Here is a 22762-nt window from a genome sequence, read left to right as displayed (position 1 = left end):
TAAAACCAAGTCCATGTTTTTCTTCCTGGCCCAGACGGAGCAGGGCGACATCTTCAAGATCACGCTGGAGACGGACGAGGACATGGTGAGGACTGCGGCTTTACTTGTAACCTGCCCAAAGTGAGGCATTGTAATGCTGTCTCCTGACCGCCTGCACCTCCCCCCTCAGGTTACTGAAATCCGCCTGAAGTACTTTGATACTGTCCCAGTGGCCACGGCAATGAGCGTCTTGAAGACTGGCTTCCTCTTTGTGGCTTCAGAGTTTGGGAACCAGTAAGTGTCCCCCTGATATGGTCAAGGGGTACATTCTGATGTGATTGGGGAATTGACGGTTTTTCTCTTCCGCAGTTACCTGTATCAGATCGCTCATCTGGGTGATGATGATGAGGAGCCGGAGTTCTCCTCCGCCATGCCCCTAGAGGAAGGAGATACGTTCTTCTTTCAGCCTCGTCCTCTAAAGAACCTGGTGCTGGTGGATGAGCAGGACAGTCTGTCCCCCATCATGTCCTGCCAGGTAAGATCTCTGGTTTGAAGCGTGTAGTGACCCCTTCTAAGGTGACCCGGATCTAAACCTCTGCTCTGTCCATTCTTTAGATTGCTGACTTGGCCAATGAAGACACTCCTCAGTTGTACGTGGCTTCTGGACGGGGTCCCCGCTCTTCTCTCAGGGTCCTGAGGCACGGGCTCGAGGTGAGATGTGACCTTGTCTGACCTCTTCTTCTTTTTGTGCGCTGTGATGATGATTTCTCATGTCTCTTCTCTGACCTCCATCCTGGAGAAGATATTGATTTCTGACAGTTGCTGACATGTAGCATGCGGAGAAGGAGGCGGCACGTCCTTTCTGGATGTTGATCCACTGTTTCTTTTTCTCAGGTCTCTGAAATGGCTGTCTCAGAGCTGCCCGGTAACCCCAATGCCGTGTGGACCGTGAGGCGACACATTGAAGGTTGGTAGTGCCCGCTCTGTGGGGGGTTCGGGTGGCAGGCGTAGCTCCTCAGCACTATAGACTCTGCGTTGTCTGTAGCGATGCGGCTCGTGGATCACTACTGACTCCATTGTGGCCAGCATCATCGTTCCCTTCTATTGGGGTTCATGCCCGGCCCACCCACTCTATAGCCAGAGTCCCAGTCATAAAAGCCCGTCTCCTGCAGTAACAGTGGTAGAGGAGTGGGGGGTTATAGCCGCCTGAACGAGGCGGGTGTGAAGTCCGGACAGTAGAATCCTATTAATGACACCCTGGGTCCAGTCACCATAATGGCGGTCTTTGCAGGAATTTACTGGAAGCCCCATGTGCTGTGGCCGTTCTCCATCCTCTCCTGTAGCCGGGGTGTTGGATAGCGCCCAGCATTGTGCAGGCAAATGGCGAGTGTCCTCTGTAGTGGGCCCCCAGCTGCCTCCTCCCTGACGGGGCCCCGGCTTCCTTTTTTTTATTTTTCTTGTCATCTATGGCGGCTCATACTAACGCTGGCTGGTACTTGGTGATACTCTCCCAATACCAAGCCTCTGTTTTTCTTCCACAGGTGGCTGCTGGTGGAGGTGGTGCTGCTATAACCCCCCTCCACACACGCAGGTGTGTATCAGTCCTATCTGCTGATGTCCTGTCTCCTTGCTATTTGTGGTGGCCATGCCTATGGAAACCAGTTTAATATTTCCTGAAGCCGGCCTCAGCCCTGGGGCTGCACAAACATCAGAATCGCCACCATGCTTCAAACCACATGAAATCACACACAGACGCGTGGCCGGAGTCGCCTGGGATTGTGGGTGCAGGGCTGTCCCTTTAATCAGATGTGTGCTTCTTGTTGGTTGCGGCCTCTGCCGCTCTGGGCACAGTCTGTGAATACACATGTACCTGGTGTGAGCAGTGCTACAGACTGGCAAATGTGCTTCCCGTTTCACATCTTAAAGGGAACCTGTCACCTCAAAAACGCATATAAAACCGCCAGCATTACCTTATAGTAGCCCCCAGTCTGTTCATAATCATGTGTTTGATCCGCTAGTCTGATGCTCATTTGCTTTTAAAAAAACTATATTTTAAGCGCCATCTTGCCTGTCAGCTTCAAGTCAAGGGGGCAGCGGCTTCCTTGTTTCAAGTCGAGGTAAGCACGCCCCCTAACCGTCCCTCTCGTGTTTGATTAACAGCCTGAAGTGCGTCCGGGATCGCAGAAGTCTCACGCGTGCGCGGTGTTCCGCTGAAAGCCGGCTAACAGCCGGAGGCGGGATCGCACCTTACCAAGGAGCGCACCGCGCAAGGCTTCTGGCTGTCAATCAAACAAGAGAGGGGACAGTTAGGGGGCGTGCTTACCTCGACTTGAAGCTGACCGGCAAGATGGCACTTAAAATGTCGTCCTTTAGGCAAATGAGCATCAGATTACCGGATCAAACATGTGATTTATATGAATAGTGTTGAGCAAACTTGTGTTTTAAGTTCGGCGTCTAAAGTTCGGGTTATCGAAGAATCATGTTATGGATTCCGCTACCACGGACCATAACGGAATTTAGAATCCATAACTCGATTCTTCGGTAACCCGAACTTTAGACGCCGAATTTAAAACACAAGTTCGCTCAACGCTAATTATGAACAGACTGGGGGCTACTATAAGGTAATGCTGGTGGCTTAATATGCGTTTCTGAGGTGACCGGTTCCCTTTAACTGAATTTTCTACTCTACTTTGGGTGGGGGGGGGGGAGATCAATTCAAACCAGGGCAGCAGAGGAGTTAGGCCGAAAGCACACGGCCGTGGAACACGGACGTTAGCGGTCCATGGTATCCCGGCCTGGCATCCTGAGAGCAGGATCGCAGGGCGACATTGTTTGCTATGACGCCTAGCCCTTCGTGCAGCGGCGACACAATGACGCCGTGCGCTCCTGCTGTCAGCAGGATGCCAGGCCGGGATTCCATGGACCGCTCACATCCGTGTTCCACGGCCGTGTGCATTCGGCCTTACTCCTAGGAAAAAAAAATTCAGACATTTCCTTTGTAATATCTCTGGTTGCTGCCAGTGAATGCTAGCATTCTTTACATCCAGAGGCTGAACCCCTTCCTACACAGGTGTATGACTTGTCAGAACTCTCCTTTATCCGATGGCTCGGCCTCAGGATGTAGATAACCTTTCCGTTTACTGACAGCAAATGGAGATCTTGAAAGATGGGGAGGGGCTTTACCTACAGAGAACGGGGCGAATTCACATGCAGCAGATTTGTCTGAGAACCCGTTTCCTCAGAGTGGGGTCTTGTAGCATCGCCCGTTTTTATGGCTATACGTAACTTTGCTTGCTCTCGCTGACTCCAACCATCTCCTGGGTGGGGAGGGGGGGGGGTGTAATGGCCCGTGCAATGCGGCTCATAGAGACGTGTCTCCGTATTCTGCACTGACCAATCCTGGTAACCGTCCTTCTTGCAGAGGAGTATGACTCGTACATCATCGTGTCCTTCGTGAACGCCACCCTGGTACTCTCTATTGGTGAGACTGTAGAAGAAGTGACAGATTCTGGGTTTCTGGGGACAACCCCAACCCTGTCCTGTTCTCTGTTGGGAGAAGACGCCTTGGTCCAGGTAGGTCCTGATGACGACTCGCAGTAGGGACGTGTGGGACATTGCTGCACATCTATTCATGCCCCTTCTTCCTTAGGTCTATCCTGATGGAATCCGGCACATTCGAGCAGACAAGAGAGTCAATGAGTGGAAGACTCCGGGGAAGAAGATAATAGTGAAGTGTGCGGTGAACCAGCGGCAGGTGGTGATCGCTCTGACCGGGGGCGAGCTGGTCTACTTTGAGATGGACCCTGTAAGTTCCTGCTCTCTTCACATCAGTTTGTGTGATATCTGCAGTGCGCATCTTACCAGTTTGTCATGTATTCCCCCAGTCAGGGCAGCTAAACGAGTACACTGAGAGGAAGGAAATGTCCGCGGATGTCGTGTGCATGAGCCTGGCCAACGTGCCGCCAGGGGAGCAGCGGTCACGCTTCCTGGCAGTTGGGCTGGTGGACAATACTGTCAGAATCATCTCTCTGGACCCATCTGTAAGTGTGGCAGGCAGCGGGAAATGTCATGTAATATTGCTGCACCTTGCACTTGATGTTCTTATAATCGCCTCCCTCCTTTCCCGCTAGGACTGTCTGCAGCCACTCAGTATGCAGGCGCTCCCCGCACAGCCGGAGGCGCTGTGTATCGTGGAGATGGGAGGTGCGGAGAGGCAGGATGAGCTCGGGGAGAGAGGCTCCATTGGTTTTCTCTATCTCAACATTGGACTTCAGGTGAGAAATGGCTGTACATCCGTACGTTGCTGTGGTGTGCTCATTTACACATCAATGGGACCCTCTCTGTTCATGATGGGGCGCTATTCTTGTCCCAGATTGGAAATTTATAGCATATCCTATCTGTATGCCATAAATGTCCGGGGGTGACGACCCCCACTAAGGCGCACTCTTTCTGCAGAATGGTGTGCTGCTCAGAACTGTGCTGGATCCTGTAACCGGTGACCTGTCTGACACCAGAACTCGCTATCTAGGGTCCCGGCCAGTCAAGTTGTTTCGTGTGAGGATGCAGGGTCAAGAGGCGGTAAGTACAAGGAGCTGGTGCATGTGTAAGATCTCTGCTGTCTGTCGGTTGTAGTCAGCGCTTGGCTTCTGTTTCAGGTACTGGCCATGTCCAGTCGTTCCTGGCTCAGCTATTCCTACCAGTCTCGTTTCCACCTCACTCCCCTATCGTACGAGACCCTGGAGTACGCGTCCGGCTTCGCGTCAGAACAGTGTCCAGAAGGCATAGTGGCCATTTCAACCAATACCCTGAGGTCAGTCATTCGCTGGATTGTTCTAACTTAGAATTGTGCCGGACGATGGGCGAGGCGTCAGCTAGATAAAATTTCTTTCTCCCCCGGACAGAATTTTGGCTCTGGAGAAGTTGGGTGCGGTGTTTAACCAAGTGGCTTTCCCTCTCCAGTACACACCACGAAAGTTTGTGATCCATCCGGAAAGTAATAACTTGATTATCATTGAAACAGACCACAATGCTTATACAGAGGCCACCAAGGCTCAGCGCAAGCAGCAGATGGCAGAGGTAAGCGGTGGGCAGGGGCCGGCAATGGAGCGTTGCCCAACTGTGGTGTGTAGCCCATATCTTCAGAGTGAAGCGAACGCATGGTAACCCCTTATCCCGATGGATTCTTGCAGGAAATGGTTGAAGCTGCAGGAGAAGATGAGCGAGAGCTGGCTGCAGAAATGGCGGCTGCATTCCTCAATGAGAACCTGCCAGAGTCCATTTTTGGAGCCCCAAAAGCTGGAAATGGGCAGTGGGCGTCCGTCATCCGGGTGATGAATCCAATCCAGGGGAACACCCTGGACCTGGTCCAGTTGGAGCAGAATGAGGCAGCCTTCAGGTGAGCTGGTGTTGACGTCCCTCTTCGTGGACATGGCCTTTATGCTTCTGTGTGAAATTCATGTCTTGTTGTCCCCTGCGCAGTGTGGCGGTGTGTCGGTTCAGTAACACGGGAGACGACTGGTACGTCTTGGTTGGCGTTGCCAAAGACCTGATCCTGAACCCCCGCTCTGTGGCCGGAGGACTGGTCTACACTTACAAGCTGGTGAACAATGGAGAGAAGCTGGAGTTTGTGCACAAGGTTTGTACAGGCGTCTCATCTGCCCGGTACCTGCGCGGTACGTGGCAGTCACCCCGTAACTGTGCGCGTTTTATCCCCGCAGACCCCCGTGGAGGAAGTCCCCGCTGCAATTGCTCCTTTCCAAGGTCGAATCTTGATAGGAGTCGGCAAACTGCTGAGAATTTACGATCTGGGGAAGAAGAAGCTTCTGAGGAAATGTGAAAACAAGGTGGGTGGGTGTTGTGCGCCACCCTGCAGTCCAGGCAGCAGCTTGCCGGCTCCTCAGGGGTTAATTAATCTGTTCCATTTCACAGCACATTGCAAACTTCATTGTGGGCATACAGACCATCGGGCAGCGCATCATCGTCTCCGACGTACAGGAAAGCTTCATATGGGTGCGCTACAAGCGCAACGAGAACCAGCTGGTCATATTCGCCGATGATACGTATCCTCGCTGGGTCACTCACTCCTCCCTGCTGGACTACGAGACCGTGGCCGGCGCTGACAAGTTTGGGAACATCTGTGTGGTGAGTCCGTAGTCCGTGTGAATGCCGTCCACCACGGATGGTCTAATGTGACCGCACCTGGACCTTGTGTCGGCCCGAAGGTGCGGCTACCTCACTAGGGGGTGTGGCTTAGCAGGAAAGGGTGTGGCCTAATATGCACATATAAGAATAGGCCAATCAAGCTTGCACTGTTTTTGGATTAGTAAGTCTTCCCATTGACTCTACCCACCTACAGCCGGCCTCCCGGGCGATGTGGGACATGGACTCGCAGTCCTGTCTGTATCTTTCCCCGTGCTTGGTCCCTGCAGACTGCAGCTTCCTGACGACGTAATGTCTTTTCTGCAGATCCGGCTGCCTCAGAATATAAATGATGATGTTGATGAAGATCCAACTGGTAACAAGGCTTTGTGGGACCGAGGGCTGCTGAACGGAGCCTCTCAGAAGGTGCTGTATATCCGGGGGGGCTGCCGTGCTTGTATCTGTGAATCTGGCTCTTACCCATATTTTTCTATTTTTCTGCTGCAGGCAGAGGTGATTGTGAACTATCATGTAGGAGAGACGGTGCTGTCGCTGCAGAAGACGACGCTTATCCCCGGGGGCTCCGAGTCTCTGGTCTACACTACTTTATCTGGAGGCATTGGCATCCTTGTCCCATTTACTTCCCATGAGGTATGGATGTGCTTACGTAGCTCAATCTAGGGGTCTCGACCTGTGGTACCCTAGACTCTCTAGAGGGTGCGTACCATAGGCAGCACAGTGAGTGCCAGTGCTTCCCATCCAGGGTTCTGTGGGACCACGACAGATTGGGCATGCTCAGCTCTACGACCACCATCGATTCAAGGAAGGAGAGGAGGCTTTATGTGCAGCTCTGAGCCTAGTGTCTGCTTAAGGCCTCTTTCACACGGGCGTTGCGGAAAAATGTGCGGGTGCGTTGTGGGAACACCCGCGATTTTTCCGCACGAGTGCAAAACATTGTAATGCGTTTTGCACTCGCGTGAGAAAAATCGCGCGTGTTTGGTACCCAAACCCGAACTTCTTCACAGAAGTTCGGGCTTGGGATCGGTGTTCTGTAAATAGTATTATTTTCCCTTTATAACCAGGGCTGTGGAGTCGGTAGATAAATGTTCCGACTCCTCAGTTTTATGTACTTCCGACCCCGACTCCGACTCCGACTCCTCTGTATTAATATGCAAATGTATTTTATACATTCCTTGAGGGAAAGAAACGCAACCTCCCACAGGACTACTGGCTGGGAAGCTGCTTTCTCCTTTGTGTGCTGATCTTCTGCTGAAGATAGGGCAGTGGGGGGATCCAGGACGGGGCATTTATTCTAAAACATGATTTTCCTAGGAGAATCCCATAGTCATGTTTAAAGTTTAAGCTAACAATCAGAGTTTACAAGTTTTTATAGCCTTAGCTAAATGACAGCAGTTTTTCCAATGGTTTACAGCTTCAGTCTTGAGCTATTGGCCCTCCATTCCCTTCACTTATACAAGTGTCTCACTCTCTAGTCCTGCAAAAAACATATCAGTGAGAGGCTAGGTTACACATGGACGCTGCGTTCCCTGTAAAAGCAGAACACAACACTATGGAAAGTATAAGTATTGCAGCTCCTAATTGTGCGTTGCGTGCCATATAGTGAAGCACATGAAAAGCATGCTTCTTCACGGTCACTTAACGTGTTCGTTTTGCGGTTACGTGAGGCACTGCATGCATTGGTCTTTATTCTTACAGTAGAGAAGTCATTAATTATAACTTTTTGTGAATTGGGACATTTAAACTTGCTTTTTTTTTTTTTATTCCAATCTAAATTTAGTAGGAGTAGGAGTCAGTCGGTGCATTGTTTGCCGACTCCAGGTACCCAAAATTTCCTCTGACTCCTCGACTCCTACTCCACAGCCCTGCTTATAACATGGTTATAAGGGAAAATAATAGCATTCTGAATACAGAATGCATAGTAAAACAGCGCTGGAGGGGTTAAAAAAAAATAAAAAATCATTTAACTCGCCTTAATCCACTTGCTCGCGATGCCCGGCATCTCCGTCTGACTCTTTTACTGTATAGGACCTGTGGAGAGCATTAACTATAGTTTAAGGACCTGGGATGACGTCACTCTGGTCATCACATGATCTTTTACCATGGTGAATCACCATGGTAAAAGATCATGTGACGTACCATGTGATGACCAGAGTGATGTCATCCCAGGTCCTTAAACTATAGTTAATGCTCTCCACAGGTCCTATACAGTAAAAGAGTCAGACGGAGATGCCGGGCATCGCGAGCAAGTGGATTAAGGTGAGTTAAATGATTTTTTATTTTTTTTTAACCCCTCCAGCGCTGTTTTACTTTGCATTCTGTATTCAGAATGCTATTATTTTCCCTTTATAACCATGTTATAAGGGAAAATAATAAGGTTCGGGTCTCCATCCCGATCGTCTCCTAGCAACCGTGCGTGAAAATCGCACCGCATCCGCACTTGCTTGCGGATGATTGCGATTTTCACGCAACCCCATTCATTTCTATGGGGCCTGCGTTACGTGAAAAACGCACAAAGAGGAGCATGCTGTGATTTTCACGCAACGCAAAAGTGATGCGTGAAAATCACCGCTCATGTGAACAGCCCCATAGAAATGAATGGGTCGGTATTCAGTGCGGGTGCAATGCTTTCACCTCCCGCATCGCATCCGCGCGGAAAACTCGCTCGTGTGAAAGGGGCCTAACAGTGCTACAGATCGGTGCAATGATGTCGTCATGATGCTCTGTGTCAGGACTGGGTACTGGGCAGAAGACCTCTCTCTTCCTGGCTACCGGGCAGAAGACCTCTCTCTCCCTGGCTACCGGGCAGAAGACCTCTCTCTCCCTGGGTACCGGGCAGAAGACCTCTCTCTCCCTGGGTACCGGGCAGAAGACCTCTCTCTTCCTGGGTACCGGGCAGAAGACCTCTCTCTTCCTGGGTACCGGGCAGAAGACCTCTCTCTTCCTGGGTACCGGGCAGAAGACCTCTCTCTTCCTGGGTACCGGGCAGAAGACCTCTCTCTTCCTGGGTACCGGGCAGAAGACCTCTCTCTTCCTGGGTACCGGGCAGAAGACCTCTCTCTCCCTGGCTACCGGGCAGAAGACCTCTCTCTCCCTGGGTACCGGGCAGAAGACCTCTCTCTCCCTGGGTACCGGGCAGAAGACCTCTCTCTTCCTGGGTACCGGGCAGAAGACCTCTCTCTTCCTGGGTACCGGGCAGAAGACCTCTCTCTTCCTGGGTACCGGGCAGAAGACCTCTCTCTTCCTGGGTACCGGGCAGAAGACCTCTCTCTTCCTGGGTACCGGGCAGAAGACCTCTCTCTTCCTGGGTACCGGGCAGAAGACCTCTCTCTTCCTGGGTACCGGGCAGAAGACCTCTCTCTTCCTGGGTACCGGGCAGAAGACCTCTCTCTTCCTGGGTACCGGGCAGAAGACCTCTCTCTTCCTGGGTACCGGGCAGAAGACCTCTCTCTTCCTGGGTACCGGGCAGAAGACCTCTCTCTTCCTGGGTACCGGGCAGAAGACCTCTCTCTTCCTGGGTACCGGGCAGAAGACCTCTCTCTTCCTGGGTACCGGGCAGAAGACCTCTCTCTTCCTGGGTACCGGGCAGAAGACCTCTCTCTTCCTGGGTACCGGGCAGAAGACCTCTCTCTTCCTGGGTACCGGGCAGAAGACCTCTCTCTTCCTGGGTACCGGGCAGAAGACCTCTCTCTTCCTGGGTACCGGGCAGAAGACCTCTCTCTTCCTGGGTACCGGGCAGAAGACCTCTCTCTTCCTGGGTACCGGGCAGAAGACCTCTCTCTTCCTCCTCAAATCGCTGATGAGTGTCAGAGGCAAAATCTATAGCACTGTGCTGTGGAGCTGCTGGGAGTAGTAGTGTTTTCAGAGCCGTGTATGAGCGTTCTTGAGAAGCTCTGCTGAACCCTCGCGGCGCTCCGCTAGACACTCAGTCTGGGTGCTGCAGAAATAACAGGTGGCTGGTGTGAATGACGGGCGCCTGATGAGCAGCGGTACTTTGGTCTGTGACTATCTTGCAGGGTTCCTGATGGGTTCTTTCCCACCTCTCCCCACAGGATCATGATTTCTTCCAGCACGTAGAGATGCACATGCGCTCCGAGCACCCCCCCATCTGTGGGCGAGACCACCTCAGCTTCCGCTCCTATTACTTCCCTGTTAAGGTAGGTCATGTAAATGTATGTCCAGGGCACAGGACTGGGCTGCTGACTAAGAACAGACTGGTTGGTGATAATCGGGAGCCACCAGCAGAGGGAATGGGCTTGTCGCCTGTAACCATGGAGACGCATTGCTCTGCATAGGAAGCATGGCCTTCCTGACCGCTAACCTTGGCCGCCCCTGCTTCATTTTTCAGAATGTGATTGATGGAGACTTGTGTGAACAGTTCAACTCCATGGAGCCAATCAAGCAGAAGAGCGTGGCTGAGGAGCTGGACAGGACGCCACCCGAGGTCTCGAAGAAGCTGGAAGACATCCGTACACGATACGCCTTCTAGTGAGGCCGCCGGGTTCCTGCCGCATCGGCACCTGATGGATCCTGGGGAGGGGACGTGTCTCGCCTTCATCTCGCCTAACCAGTGATTCTCACCCGATTTTAAACTTGCAGTTTCACTTTAGATCCCACGTCCGGCTTTGTACATAGTTTTGTAAAATGATTTTTTTTTTTTAATGGTCGTTTGGCAGAATGTTCGTCAGTGAGCCCTGTGATGGGCGCAATAAATGAGATTTTCTATGTATTGTGTACGTTTTTTTGCACTTTCCAGCATTTACTGGGGGTTAACCTTCTAATATACTTCGTTTGAACCACTTGCTCACACAGCGGAGGGTTTGTTACATTGTCAGGACCGGTTACTGGACCTTCCTGGTGATGGCATTATTTAGGAGACTGTTACTTAGGCGATTGCCTCTCGTGTGTGGCTGCGGGAGTATGTGAGGCAGCAGAGTGATGAAATCCAGCCGCCGTTATAAATACTCATCCTGCTGTTATTTGTGAACAGGAGCCTTAAGTCCCCTTTCCTTTATGGCGATCATATGATCCGCTCCGTACACGAGGGGAATGTTGATCTCAAGCTGCAGTTAAATATATTCCTGTTCCAGCTGAAGGGCGCAGCATATGGGACGCTCCATAGACGGACACTCTGTGCGGCAGCCATACATTAACCCTGCAGTCACCTGTTCTACAGCGGAGCGACATCGCTCAGTGGGTTCTTACCCAGCTTTCCTTTTCTCCTCCACCACAGATCTGACCAGTTCTACAGTGGGATGGGAGTCACGGTATGGAATTGGGCAGATTTGTCCTTAAAGGGAACCTGTCACTCTTGTGGTATATTGTGCTGTCCTCTCACTGTATACTCCAGAGCTGCACTCACTATTCTGCTGGTGCAGTCACTGTGTACATACATTACTTATCCTGTACTGATCCTGAGTTACATCCTGTATTATACTCCAGAGCTGCACTCCCTATTCTGCTGGTGCAGTCACTGTGTACATACATTACTTATCCTGTACTGATCCTGAGTTACATCCTGTATTATACTCCAGAGCTGCACTCACTATTCTGCTGGTGGTCACTGTGTACATACATTACTTATCCTGTACTGATCCTGAGTTACATCCTGTATTATACTCCAGAGCTGCACTCCCTATTCTGCTGGTGCAGTCACTGTGTACATACATTACTTATCCTGTATTGTTCCTCAGTTACATCCTGTATTATACTCCAGAGCTGCACTCACTATTCTGCTGGTGCAGTCACTGTGTACATACATTACTTATCCTGTACTGATCCTGAGTTACATCCTGTATTATACTCCAGAGCTGCACTCACTATTCTGCTGGTGGTCACTGTGTACATACATTACTTATCCTGTACTGATCCTGAGTTACATCCTGTATTATACTCCAGAGCTGCACTCCCTATTCTGCTGGTGCAGTCACTGTGTACATACATTACTTATCCTGTACTGATCCTGAGTTACATCCTGTATTATACTCCAGAGCTGCACTCACTATTCTGCTGGTGCAGTCACTGTGTACATACATTACTTATCCTGTACTGATCCTGAGTTACATCCTGTATTATACTCCAGAGCTGCACTCACTATTCTGCTGGTGCAGTCACTGTGTACATACATTACTTATCCTGTACTGATCCTGAGTTACATCCTGTATTATACTCCAGAGCTGCACTCACTATTCTGCTGGTGCAGTCACTGTGTACATACATTACTTATCCTGTACTGATCCTGAGTTACATCCTGTATTATATTCCAGAGCTGCACTCACTATTCTGCTGGTGCAGTCACTGTGTACATACATTACTTATCCTGTACTGATCCTGAGTTACATCCTGTATTATACTCCAGAGCTGCACTCACTATTCTGCTGGTGCAGTCACTGTGTACATACATTACTTATCCTGTACTGATCCTGAGTTACATCCTGTATTATACTCCAGAGCTGCACTCACTATTCTGCAGCTTCAGAGCTAAAATCTCCCAGTGCTCAGTGTCTGCTGAGACCTGGAGTAGGTGAGTTGCATTTTGGAAGTGTTTTTACCCACTTTGCTGTAGGTTAGGAACCCGACCCTTAGTTACTTCAGCTCAGCTGTTAGTAGGTTGTCTGTGTGAAGGTTGTCTGCAGCTGCAGCCTGTAACTGGGACCAGTAGGAGTTTAGAGGAAGATAAACCTTGTCCAGAGACGAGCAGCTGCGTGTGACGCACATCTGCTTGTTCTGCATTCCTTCCAATTAAACAGTGCACCCGCCACTGCTAGGGTACATACCAGACAGACCCTTCACGTGTAATGTGAGCGGGTGGCTCCTCATGTCACCCCAGGAGATGTCACAGTTTAGGTGACAGTCCAGCTGTGATATCGGCTGTGAAGCTCCATCTCCTGAGCACTGGCAGAATCATACAAATATGTTTTCCAGGTACAACCGGTGCGGGGTAGGTGTCCAGCAGATGAATCCCTTCCTTCAGGTTAATCTAGAACAGGGATGGCCAACCTCAGGGCTCTCCTGCTGCTGCAAAACTACAACTCCCAGCATGCCCAGACAGTCTACAGCAGGGCATGGTGGGAATTGTAGTTTTACAACAGCTGGAGAGCCGCAGGTTGGCCAGCCCTGATCTAGAACCTCGGGGGTCCCTGAAGTCAATTTCAAGGCAGGTGGAGGTCCAGAGAGGGGAGAAAGAGACGCCAGAGCCCCTAAAAAGGTCTGGATGGTGGAGCCGTCTGAGATTCAGTGCCAAGGTTGCCATCTCTTCTGATCCATGAAAGACCAGACTTAGGACAAAGAGCGGCTGTCAGCAGGATCCACCCCATCACACCAGGCGCACTACCGGCTAGGGTGGAGCCTGCTGATTACAATGACACCCCCTTGTAAAAAATAAGTTGTGGCATTCTCAAGAAAATAGATGTTTATTCTTTATGCAAAAGAGGCTTCAGTGCCCCAACGGGTGAGGCCAGCACTGGAAAAGGGGAGGTTCTGAGGCTAGGCCCCCCCACCCCATTTAGTTATTGAGCATCATAGGTTGTATTTCCAAGTTCTTGGAGGAGATGACTCTTGGGCAATTTTCAGTTCCGCCATATAAGAGACAATGTGGGTGAGGTTACTTTTTGCAAAATCCCCATTACTGGGCTACTCGTAGGCGTCAGCGTAGATTCTAACATGAATCTGTTTTCCCTTAGGCCCCCTGCAGACGAGCGTGAGTGGATTAGGTCCGAGTGCGTTCCGGAAAACTCGCACTATTTCGCAAGCAATTGCGTTCAGAGGTTCAGTTTTTTTCGTGCAGGTGAAATGCGCATTCATGCGTTTTTCACGCGCGGGATAAAAAAACGGAATGTTTACAAACAATATCTCTTAGCAAACATCAGTAAAAAAAATGTATCGCATCCGCACTTGCTTGTGGATGCAATGCTTTTTTCACACAGCCCCATTCACTTCTATAGGGCCAGCGTTGCATGAAAATCACAGAATATAGAACGTGCTGTGATTTTCACGCAACGCACAAGTCATGCGTGAAAAACAACGCTCATGTACACAGACTTATTGAAATGAATGGGTCCGTATTCAGTGCGGGCGCAATGCGTTCGCATAGCGCATTGCACCTGCGCGGAAAACTCGCTCGTGTGAATTAGTCTTAATAGGTATGTCTGTCCCTGTGCACTGCTAGAACATAGGGAATTGTTTAATCACTAATTAACTCAAGTCTCCCGTTCCTATGAAAGGACATCTCGCCCCCACCTTCTTGTAAACGCGTAACTTACCTAGGACGGGAAGCTTGTGCCGCTGTTAGGACTAAGGGAAAACAGATTCATGTTAGAATCTACTCTTAGTAATGTCCCAGTACTACCTGTGTCACTAATGGTGTCATTTAGGAACCATACAGCATTACTGTGTAGGCACTATATGGTAGAACCACTGGGCTACTTTAGAACTATATGATATTACTTAGGGACTATTATTTAAGCCGGCATGTCTTAATTCTTCTTCTTTGAGGACCTGGGAGGAAAAGGACCTTTGGTGACGTCACTGCACTCATCACATGGTACATCACCATGGTGATGGACCATGTGGTGAGCGCAGTGATGTTACCAAAGGTCCTTTTCCTCCCAGGTCCTGAAAGAAGATGAGCCGGGCAGCACGAACAAGTGGATAAGGTGAGTTAAATTTTTTATATATTTTTTTTAACCCCTCCATCCCTAATTTACTAAGCATTCTGTATTAAGAATGCTATTATTTTCCCTTATAACCATGTTATAAGGGAAAATAATAATGATCGGGTCTCCATCCCGATCGTAACCTGGCAACCATGCGTGAAAATCGCACCGCATCCGCACTTGCTTGCGATTTTCACGCAACCCCATTCACTTCTACGGGGCCTGCGTTGCGTGAAAAAAAGCACAATATAGAGCATGCTGCGATTTTCACACAACGCACAAGTGATGCGTGAAAATCACCGCTCATGTGAACAGCCCCATAGAAATGATTGGGTCTGGATTCAGTGCGGGTGCAGTGCGTTCACCTCACACATTGCACCCGCGCGGAATTCTCGCCCCGTGTGAAAGGGGCCTAATACTGTCCAGAGCACACACTTACATGATGGTCACTGTTGTAGACGCCCGGGGCACATTCTTACATGATGGTCCATGTTGTACACCCCAAAGGCACACTCTTAGGGCTCTTTCACACGAGCGGATGCCGTGCAGGTAAAAAAAAAAGTTGACATATTAGGTATCGCCGCATCCGTATCGACCGGCTCTATAAACATATCACATGACCTAACCCCTCAGATGAACAACGTAAAAAATAAAAACTGTGCTAAATAAACCATTTGTCACCTTACATCACAAAAAGTACAACAGTAAGCGATCAAAAAGGCGTATGCCCACCAAAATAGTACCAATCTAACCGTCACCTCATCCTGCAAAAAATGAGCCCCTAACTGAGACAATCGCCCAAAAAATAAAAAAAACTATGGCTCAGAGTATGGAAACACTAAAACATAATTTTTTTTGTTTAAAAAAAGCTGTTATTGTGTTAAACTTAAGTAAATAAAAAAAAGTATACATATTAGGTATCGCCGCGTCCATGTCGACCGGCTCTATAAAAATATCACATGACCTAACCCCTCAGGTGAACACCGTAAAAAAATAAAACGGTGTAAAAAAAGCAATTTTTTGGCATCTTACATCACAAAAAGTGTAATAGCAAGCGATCAAAAAGTCATATTTACCTCAAATCAGTGCCAATCAAACAGTCATCTCATCCCGCAAAAAATGAGACCCTACCCAAGATAATCGCCCAAAAACTGAAAAAACTATGGCTCTCAGACTATGGAGACACTAAAACATGATTTTTTTTGTTTCAAAAATGAAATCATTGTGTAAAACTTACATACCGTAAATAAAAAATTGTATACATATTAGGTATCGCCGCGTCCGTGACAACCTACTCTATAAAATTACCACATGATCTAACCTGTCAGATGAATGTTGTAAATAACAAAAAAAATAACGGTGCCAAAACAGCTATTTCTTGTTACCTTGCCTCACAAAAAGTGTAATATAGAGCAACCAAATATGTACCCTAAACTAGTACCAACAATACTGCCACCCAATCCCGTAGTTTCCAAAATGGGGTCACTTTTATGGAGTTTCTACTCTAGGAGTGCATCAGGGGGGCTTCCAATGGGACATGGTGTCAAAAAACCAGTCCAGCAAAATCTGCCTTCCAAAAACCGTATGGCGTTCCTTTCCTTCTGCGCCCTGCCGTGTGCCCGTACAGCAGTTTACGACCACATATGGGGTGTTTCTGTAAACTACAGAATCAGGGCCATAAATATTGAGTTTTGTTTGGCTGTTAACCCTTGCTTTGTAACTGAAAAAAAAAATTCTAATGGAAAATCTGCTAAAAAGTGAAATTTTGTAATTGTATCTCTATTTTCCATTAATTCTTGTGGAATACCTAAAGGGTTAACGACGTTTGTAAAATCAGTTTTGAATACCTTGAGGGGTATAGTTTCTAGAATCGGGTCATTTTTGGGTGGTTTCTATTATGTAAGCCTCACAAAGTGACTTTAGACCTGAACTGGTCCCTAAAAAGTTGGTTTTTGAAAATTTCTGAGAAATTTCAAGATTTACTTCTAAACTTCTAAGCCTTGTAACGTCCCCAAAAAATAAAATGTCATTCCCAAAATGATCCAAACATCATGAAGACATATGGGAAATGTAAAGTGATAACTATTTTTGTAGGTATTAATATGTATCATAGAAGTAGAGAAATTGAAACTTTGAAATTTGCAAATTCTTCTAAATTTTTGGCAAATTTGGTATTTTTTTTTATAAATAAAAATGATTTTTCTTTTTACTCCATTTTACCAGTGTCATGAAGTACGATATGTGACGAGAAAACAATCTCAGAATGGCCTGGATAAGTCAAAGCGTTTTAAAGTTATCACCACTTAAAGTGACACTGGTCAGATTTGCAAAAAATGGCCGGGTCCTGAAGGTGAAAATGAGCCCGGTCCTTAAAGTGAAATAAGGCTGTGTCCTTAAGGAGTTAAAGGAGCCAAAAGACTGCAACCTAGGATCCTGAGCCCTATACCTCAGTGGGATCTGTCCGTCGTGCCCAGTGGGTTATGCTCTCCCCCCTTTGAGCCCCTTCAATGCATGGATTTAAAATTCTTATCTTGTAAAACCTGTTTTTTGCTGGCCATTACTTCAGCAAAGAGAGTCGGAGAATTGCAGGCCTTGGCTGCTGTGGAGCCATGTACTATATTCTTACCGGATAGAGTCCTCCTGTGGTTTCTCCCTACCTTTGTTCCTAAGGTTCCTTCTTTCCGCAATTTAAACTAGGTCATTTCTTTACCTGTTTTTTATCCGTCTCCAGTGTCGGAAGAAGAGCAGATCCTACAGACCCTAGACGTTGCCAGAATTATGAGAATGTACCTAGAAAGAACTAAAGACTTTCGAAGAGCCGAGAATTTTTTAATTCTTTTTGCCGGAGGGAACAAAGGTCGTAAAACGTCTAAACCGACATTAAGCCGTTGGATCAAAGAAGCCGTCAGAGAAGCTTTTGTCGCTCAGGGGTTGACTCCCCCGGCTTTTGTCCACGCTCATTCTACCCGAGCGATAGCTGCCTCTGCGACTGAGAGGAGCCCAGCACCTTTGGAGCACATTTGTGCTGCGGCCTCAGGGAGTTCCCACTCTACATTTGTAAGCCATTAAGGAGTTCAGAACACACCGCCTTTGGCAGGTCGGTCTTGAATTCAGTTCAGCTGGAGGACCCTCCCTCATAGGTTCTCTTCTTGCTAAGTCCCCAGTTGTGCTGCTGTTGGGACATAAGGGAATTGTTAATTTCTAACGATAATTTGTTTTCCCTTAGTCCTAACAGCAGCACGCGTATATCCCTCCCTCTAATTTTTTGTTTGTTTATTACTTAACATTTCGCATGGTGTGTGTGTTTTGGGAGGTCTTTATAGGGGCCTAATTGGTTAATTATAACTTTATTTTGATTTAATTAATAAAAGTTCCACCTGTTCTGATTGTCCACAGGGGCAGTAATACCCCAGCTGTGCTGCTGTTAGGACTAAGGGAAAACAAATTATCGTTAGAAATTAACGATAATGCTCCGTGCCTCTCTCTGATCTTTTTACTACAAAATCACAATGAGATAAAGGCTCTCTTTCACGCAGCGGATTACCTGCACGGGATCCGCTCGTGTGAAAGAGCCCTTACATGATGGTGACTGTCATACACCCCCGGGGTCCACTTACATGATGGTGACCCTCATATACCCCTGTGGTCCACTTACATGATGGTGAGCGTCATTGTTCCCCAGGGCACACTCTTACATGATGGTGACTGTCATACACCCCTACATGATGGTGAGTGTAGTTCTTCCCTGTGCCACACACTTACATGATGGTGACAGTAAAACACCCCAGGGCACACTCTTACATGATGGTGACCATTGTACACCCCAGAGGCACACTCTTGATGATGACTGTCATACACCCCCGGGGCACTCTTACATGAAGGTGAGTGTAGTTCTTCCCTGTGCCACACACTTACATGATGGTGACCCTCATACACCCCCGGGGCACTCTTACATGATGGTGACTGTCATACACCCCCGGGGCACTCTTACATGAAGGTGAGTGTAGTTCTTCTCCGTGCCACACACTTATATGATGTTGACGGTAATACACCCCAGGGCACCCTCTTACATGATGGTAACCGTATGAAACACAGAGAGGAAATGCACCAACAAAAAATGCTACTGACTATACTGGGAAGTCATAAATGCAGGTATTAAAAGCTGAGACTTTCGCCAATATGTTCCAGTCAGGAAAATATCGGAGCCCATCATGCACCACGTCACGGTCACTCAGCATGGCAGAGGGTCCTAGCCGCTGCTCTAACTATGGTGTGAACACGGTCTGGGGGTGATATAATTCAGCTCACAGCCAAGCTTCCCACAAAAGCCCAGCATGAATACTGTGGCAGTACAATGTGAATGAGCCACACCTATACCAGACCATGTGATGGAGGTTACCAGGTGCAACAGAGTGTCTGAACACACTCCAATCTAACAAGACAGAAACACAGAAATGAAGTGGCAATTCTGGAGGAGCTGCTCAGCCCCTGACACTGTGGCGTGTCTTTATATTGGAGGAGCAGCCCCACGGCATGTGGACCGCAGTAATCGACTAACCCCAGCAAAATATGCATACAATGGAGGATGTCGACGCGGTCCACATGCACCACAAGAGCAAACTACACGGATGATGGTAACCGTAGTTCAGCCCTGTGGCACACTCTTACATGATGGTGACCCTCATACACCCCCGGGGCACTCTAACATGATGGTGACTGTCATACACCCACGGGGCACTCTTACATGATGGTGACTGTCATACACCCACGGGGCACACTTACATGATGGTGACCCTCATACACCCCCGGGGCACTCTTACATGATGGTGACCCTCATACACCCCCGGGGCACTCTTACATGATGGTGACTGTCATACACCCACGGGGCACTCTTACATGATGGTGACCCTCATACACCCCCGGGGCACTCTTACATGATGGTGACCCTCATACACCCCCGGGGCACTCTTACATGATGGTGACCCTCATACACCCCCGGGGCACTCTTACATGATGGTGACTGTCATACACCCACGGGGCACTCTTACATGATGGTGACTGTCATACACCCACGGGGCACACTTACATGATGGTGACCCTCATACACCCCCGGGGCACTCTTACATGATGGTGACCCTCATACACCCCCGGGGCACTCTTACATGATGGTGACCCTCATACACCCCTGGGGCACTCTTACATGATTGTGACCCTCATACACCCCCGGGGCACTCTTACATGATGGTGACCCTCATACACCCCTGGGGCACTCGTACATGATGGTGACCCTCATACACCCCTGGCACACTCTTACATGATGGTGAGCGTCGTTCTTCCCCAGGGTACACACTTACATGATGGTGACCCTCATACACCCGCGGGGCACACTTACATGATGGTGACTGTCATACACCCCCGGGGCACACTTACATGATGGTGACCCTCATACACCCCCGGGGCACACTTACATGATGGTGACTGTCATACACCCCCGGGGCACACTTACATGATGGTGACTGTCATACACCCACGGGGCACTCTTACATGATGGTGACCCTCATACACCCCCGGGGCACTCTTACATGATGGTGACCCTCATACACCCCCGGGGCACTCTTACATGATGGTGACCCTCATACACCCCCGGGGCACTCTTACATGATGGTGACTGTCATACACCCACGGGGCACTCTTACATGATGGTGACTGTCATACACCCACGGGGCACACTTACATGATGGTGACCCTCATACACCCCCGGGGCACTCTTACATGATGGTGACCCTCATACACCCCCGGGGCACTCTTACATGATGGTGACCCTCATACACCCCTGGGGCACTCTTACATGATTGTGACCCTCATACACCCCCGGGGCACTCTTACATGATGGTGACCCTCATACACCCCTGGGGCACTCGTACATGATGGTGACCCTCATACACCCCTGGCACACTCTTACATGATGGTGAGCGTCGTTCTTCCCCAGGGTACACACTTACATGATGGTGACCCTCATACACCCGCGGGGCACACTTACATGATGGTGACTGTCATACACCCCCGGGGCACACTTACATGATGGTGACCCTCATACACCCCCGGGGCACACTTACATGATGGTGACTGTCATACACCCCCGGGGCACACTTACATGATGGTGACCCTCATACACCCCCGGGGCACTCTTACATGATGGTGACCCTCATACACCCGCGGGGCACACTTACATGATGGTGACTGTCATACACCCCCGGGGCACTCTTACATGATGGTGACCCTCATACACCCGCGGGGCACACTTACATGATGGTGACCCTCATACACCCCTGGGGCACACTTACATGATGGTGACCCTCATACACCCCCGGGGCACTCTTACATGATGGTGACCCTCATACACCCGCGGGGCACACTTACATGATGGTGACTGTCATACACCCCCGGGGCACTCTTACATGATGGTGACCCTCATACACCCCCGGGGGACTCTTACATGATGGTGAGCGTCGTTCTTTCCCAGGGTACACACTTACATGATGACCAGAAGCTGAGCTTCCAGTGAGTAGCACAAGAGTCATCAGCAGACAGAGTCACGTTTCCTAGCATGGTCATAATCAGAGGTCCTGGCACAGCGGAGGGTCGTCACAGTGTCTCAGCTGTATCGATGACTGATGCCCTGAATATGTTACTGCCAGGAATCTGACTGCCCAGAGGAGTCCACATTATTGTCCACAGTCACTGGATGCCCCAGGTCCATCAGACACAGCGCATACCAGGAGTGACACATGCACAATGACTCCATCACCACCCACATCCGGACTACTCCACCCAACACATGGACAATGAGGCTCACACCATCCATCACCAATAATAATTACTCCATTCATATCCAAAGCTGCAACCGCTGGTATACTGATATTTAGAGAATGATGGGTATTGTAGTATACTGCTGTACAGAGGATGATGGGTCTGGTAGAATACTAGTGTACAGAGGATGATAGGTATGGTAGTATACCAGTGTAGTGAGGATAATGGCTATAGTAGTATACTGGTATACAGAGGATGATGAGTATGGTAGTATACCAGTGTACAGAGGATGATGGTTATGGTAGTATACCGGTATACAGAGGATGATGAGTATGGTAGTATACCAGTGTACAGAGGATGATGGTTATGGTAGTATACCGGTATACAGAGGATGATGAGTATGGTAATATACCGATGTACTGATGAAAATGGATATGGTAGTATGCAGATGTACAGAGGATGATGGGTATGGTAATATACCGAGAGGAAAAAAAGGAGACAATGCGGCAGCACTCTGCAAATCAGACAAAGTACAACAATGCTTACAAAAATTCTGGTGCTAATACTACGCTTATTTATAAAAGCGAGATGCTTGGTCAATGCATTTTGTACAAAACCATCTAAGCCCATCTGCCGAACGTCAAGGCGATCTCTGTTACACGGGTCCTAACACTAAATACTACCTGTTATGCGCCATAATGACCGCCATAAAATTCAGGGAGTTTTGGACCCACATGCATGCTGCATCCACTCTGCCTTTTTCCGTTTTTTGTGCCAAAATGGCCTCCATTACAAGGGATGCAGGTACCAACATGCATGCTGAGCCCACTCTATACCCTTCCTGGTGCTAAACAGCTTCCAATGAATGTAGTGAGAGCGGCTACAGCTTTATACTGAAAATAATTAAAATCAGCCTATGGGGCAGACAGGCTAATCAGATCAAATGCATTGACCAAGCATCTCGCTTTTATAAATAAGCGTAGTATTAGCACCATAATTTTTGTAAGCATTGTTGTACTTTGTCTGATTTGCAGAGTGCTGCCGCATTGTCTCCTTTTTTTCCTCTAGGTCTTTGCCATGGCGGCGTGCACCTGCGTACTGGGAGGTGCTGACTAACCCTCTTTTTATGGTAATATACCGGGTACAGAGGATGATGGTTATGG

The 22762-nt window shown here is 48.9% G+C and overlaps 2 protein-coding genes across 3 annotated transcripts in view; both read left to right on the top strand.

Moving 5' to 3' along the window:
* SF3B3 (splicing factor 3b subunit 3) overlaps positions 1–10862 on the top strand; it is an 18269-nt gene extending 7407 nt beyond the window's left edge. The window contains exons 7-26 of one of the 2 annotated variants that reach the window (XM_040410230.1): positions 1–85; positions 170–273; positions 349–514; positions 595–690; positions 874–946; positions 3401–3552; positions 3629–3784; positions 3864–4019; positions 4110–4253; positions 4435–4557; positions 4635–4789; positions 4881–5055; positions 5169–5374; positions 5458–5614; positions 5697–5822; positions 5908–6120; positions 6445–6543; positions 6625–6768; positions 10188–10292; positions 10484–10862. The exon at positions 1–85 is cut by the window's left edge and continues 53 nt beyond it. In XM_040410230.1, the coding sequence (XP_040266164.1) occupies positions 1–85; positions 170–273; positions 349–514; positions 595–690; positions 874–946; positions 3401–3552; positions 3629–3784; positions 3864–4019; positions 4110–4253; positions 4435–4557; positions 4635–4789; positions 4881–5055; positions 5169–5374; positions 5458–5614; positions 5697–5822; positions 5908–6120; positions 6445–6543; positions 6625–6768; positions 10188–10292; positions 10484–10624 (2776 nt within the window). In that variant the 3' untranslated portion in view covers positions 10625–10862. The remainder of the gene's footprint in view (positions 86–169; positions 274–348; positions 515–594; positions 691–873; positions 947–3400; positions 3553–3628; positions 3785–3863; positions 4020–4109; positions 4254–4434; positions 4558–4634; positions 4790–4880; positions 5056–5168; positions 5375–5457; positions 5615–5696; positions 5823–5907; positions 6121–6444; positions 6544–6624; positions 6769–10187; positions 10293–10483) is intronic. The other variant, XM_040410231.1, reaches the window with a different exon arrangement.
* Positions 6856–9992, top strand: LOC120980877 (adhesive plaque matrix protein-like). The gene is made up of 2 exons (XM_040410234.1): positions 6856–6988; positions 8820–9992. The coding sequence occupies exon 2, from the start codon at positions 8851–8853 to the stop codon at positions 9958–9960; it is 1110 nt and encodes a 369-aa protein (XP_040266168.1). The 5' UTR covers positions 6856–6988; positions 8820–8850; the 3' UTR covers positions 9961–9992.
* Positions 10863–22762: the final 11900 nt, after the last annotated feature.

Source organism: Bufo bufo, chromosome 10 (assembly GCF_905171765.1).
Source record: "Bufo bufo chromosome 10, aBufBuf1.1, whole genome shotgun sequence".
Lineage (NCBI taxonomy): Eukaryota > Metazoa > Chordata > Amphibia > Anura > Bufonidae > Bufo > Bufo bufo.
The sequence above is the reverse complement of the archived record's forward strand: the minus strand, read 5'-3'. Positions and strand labels throughout refer to the sequence as shown.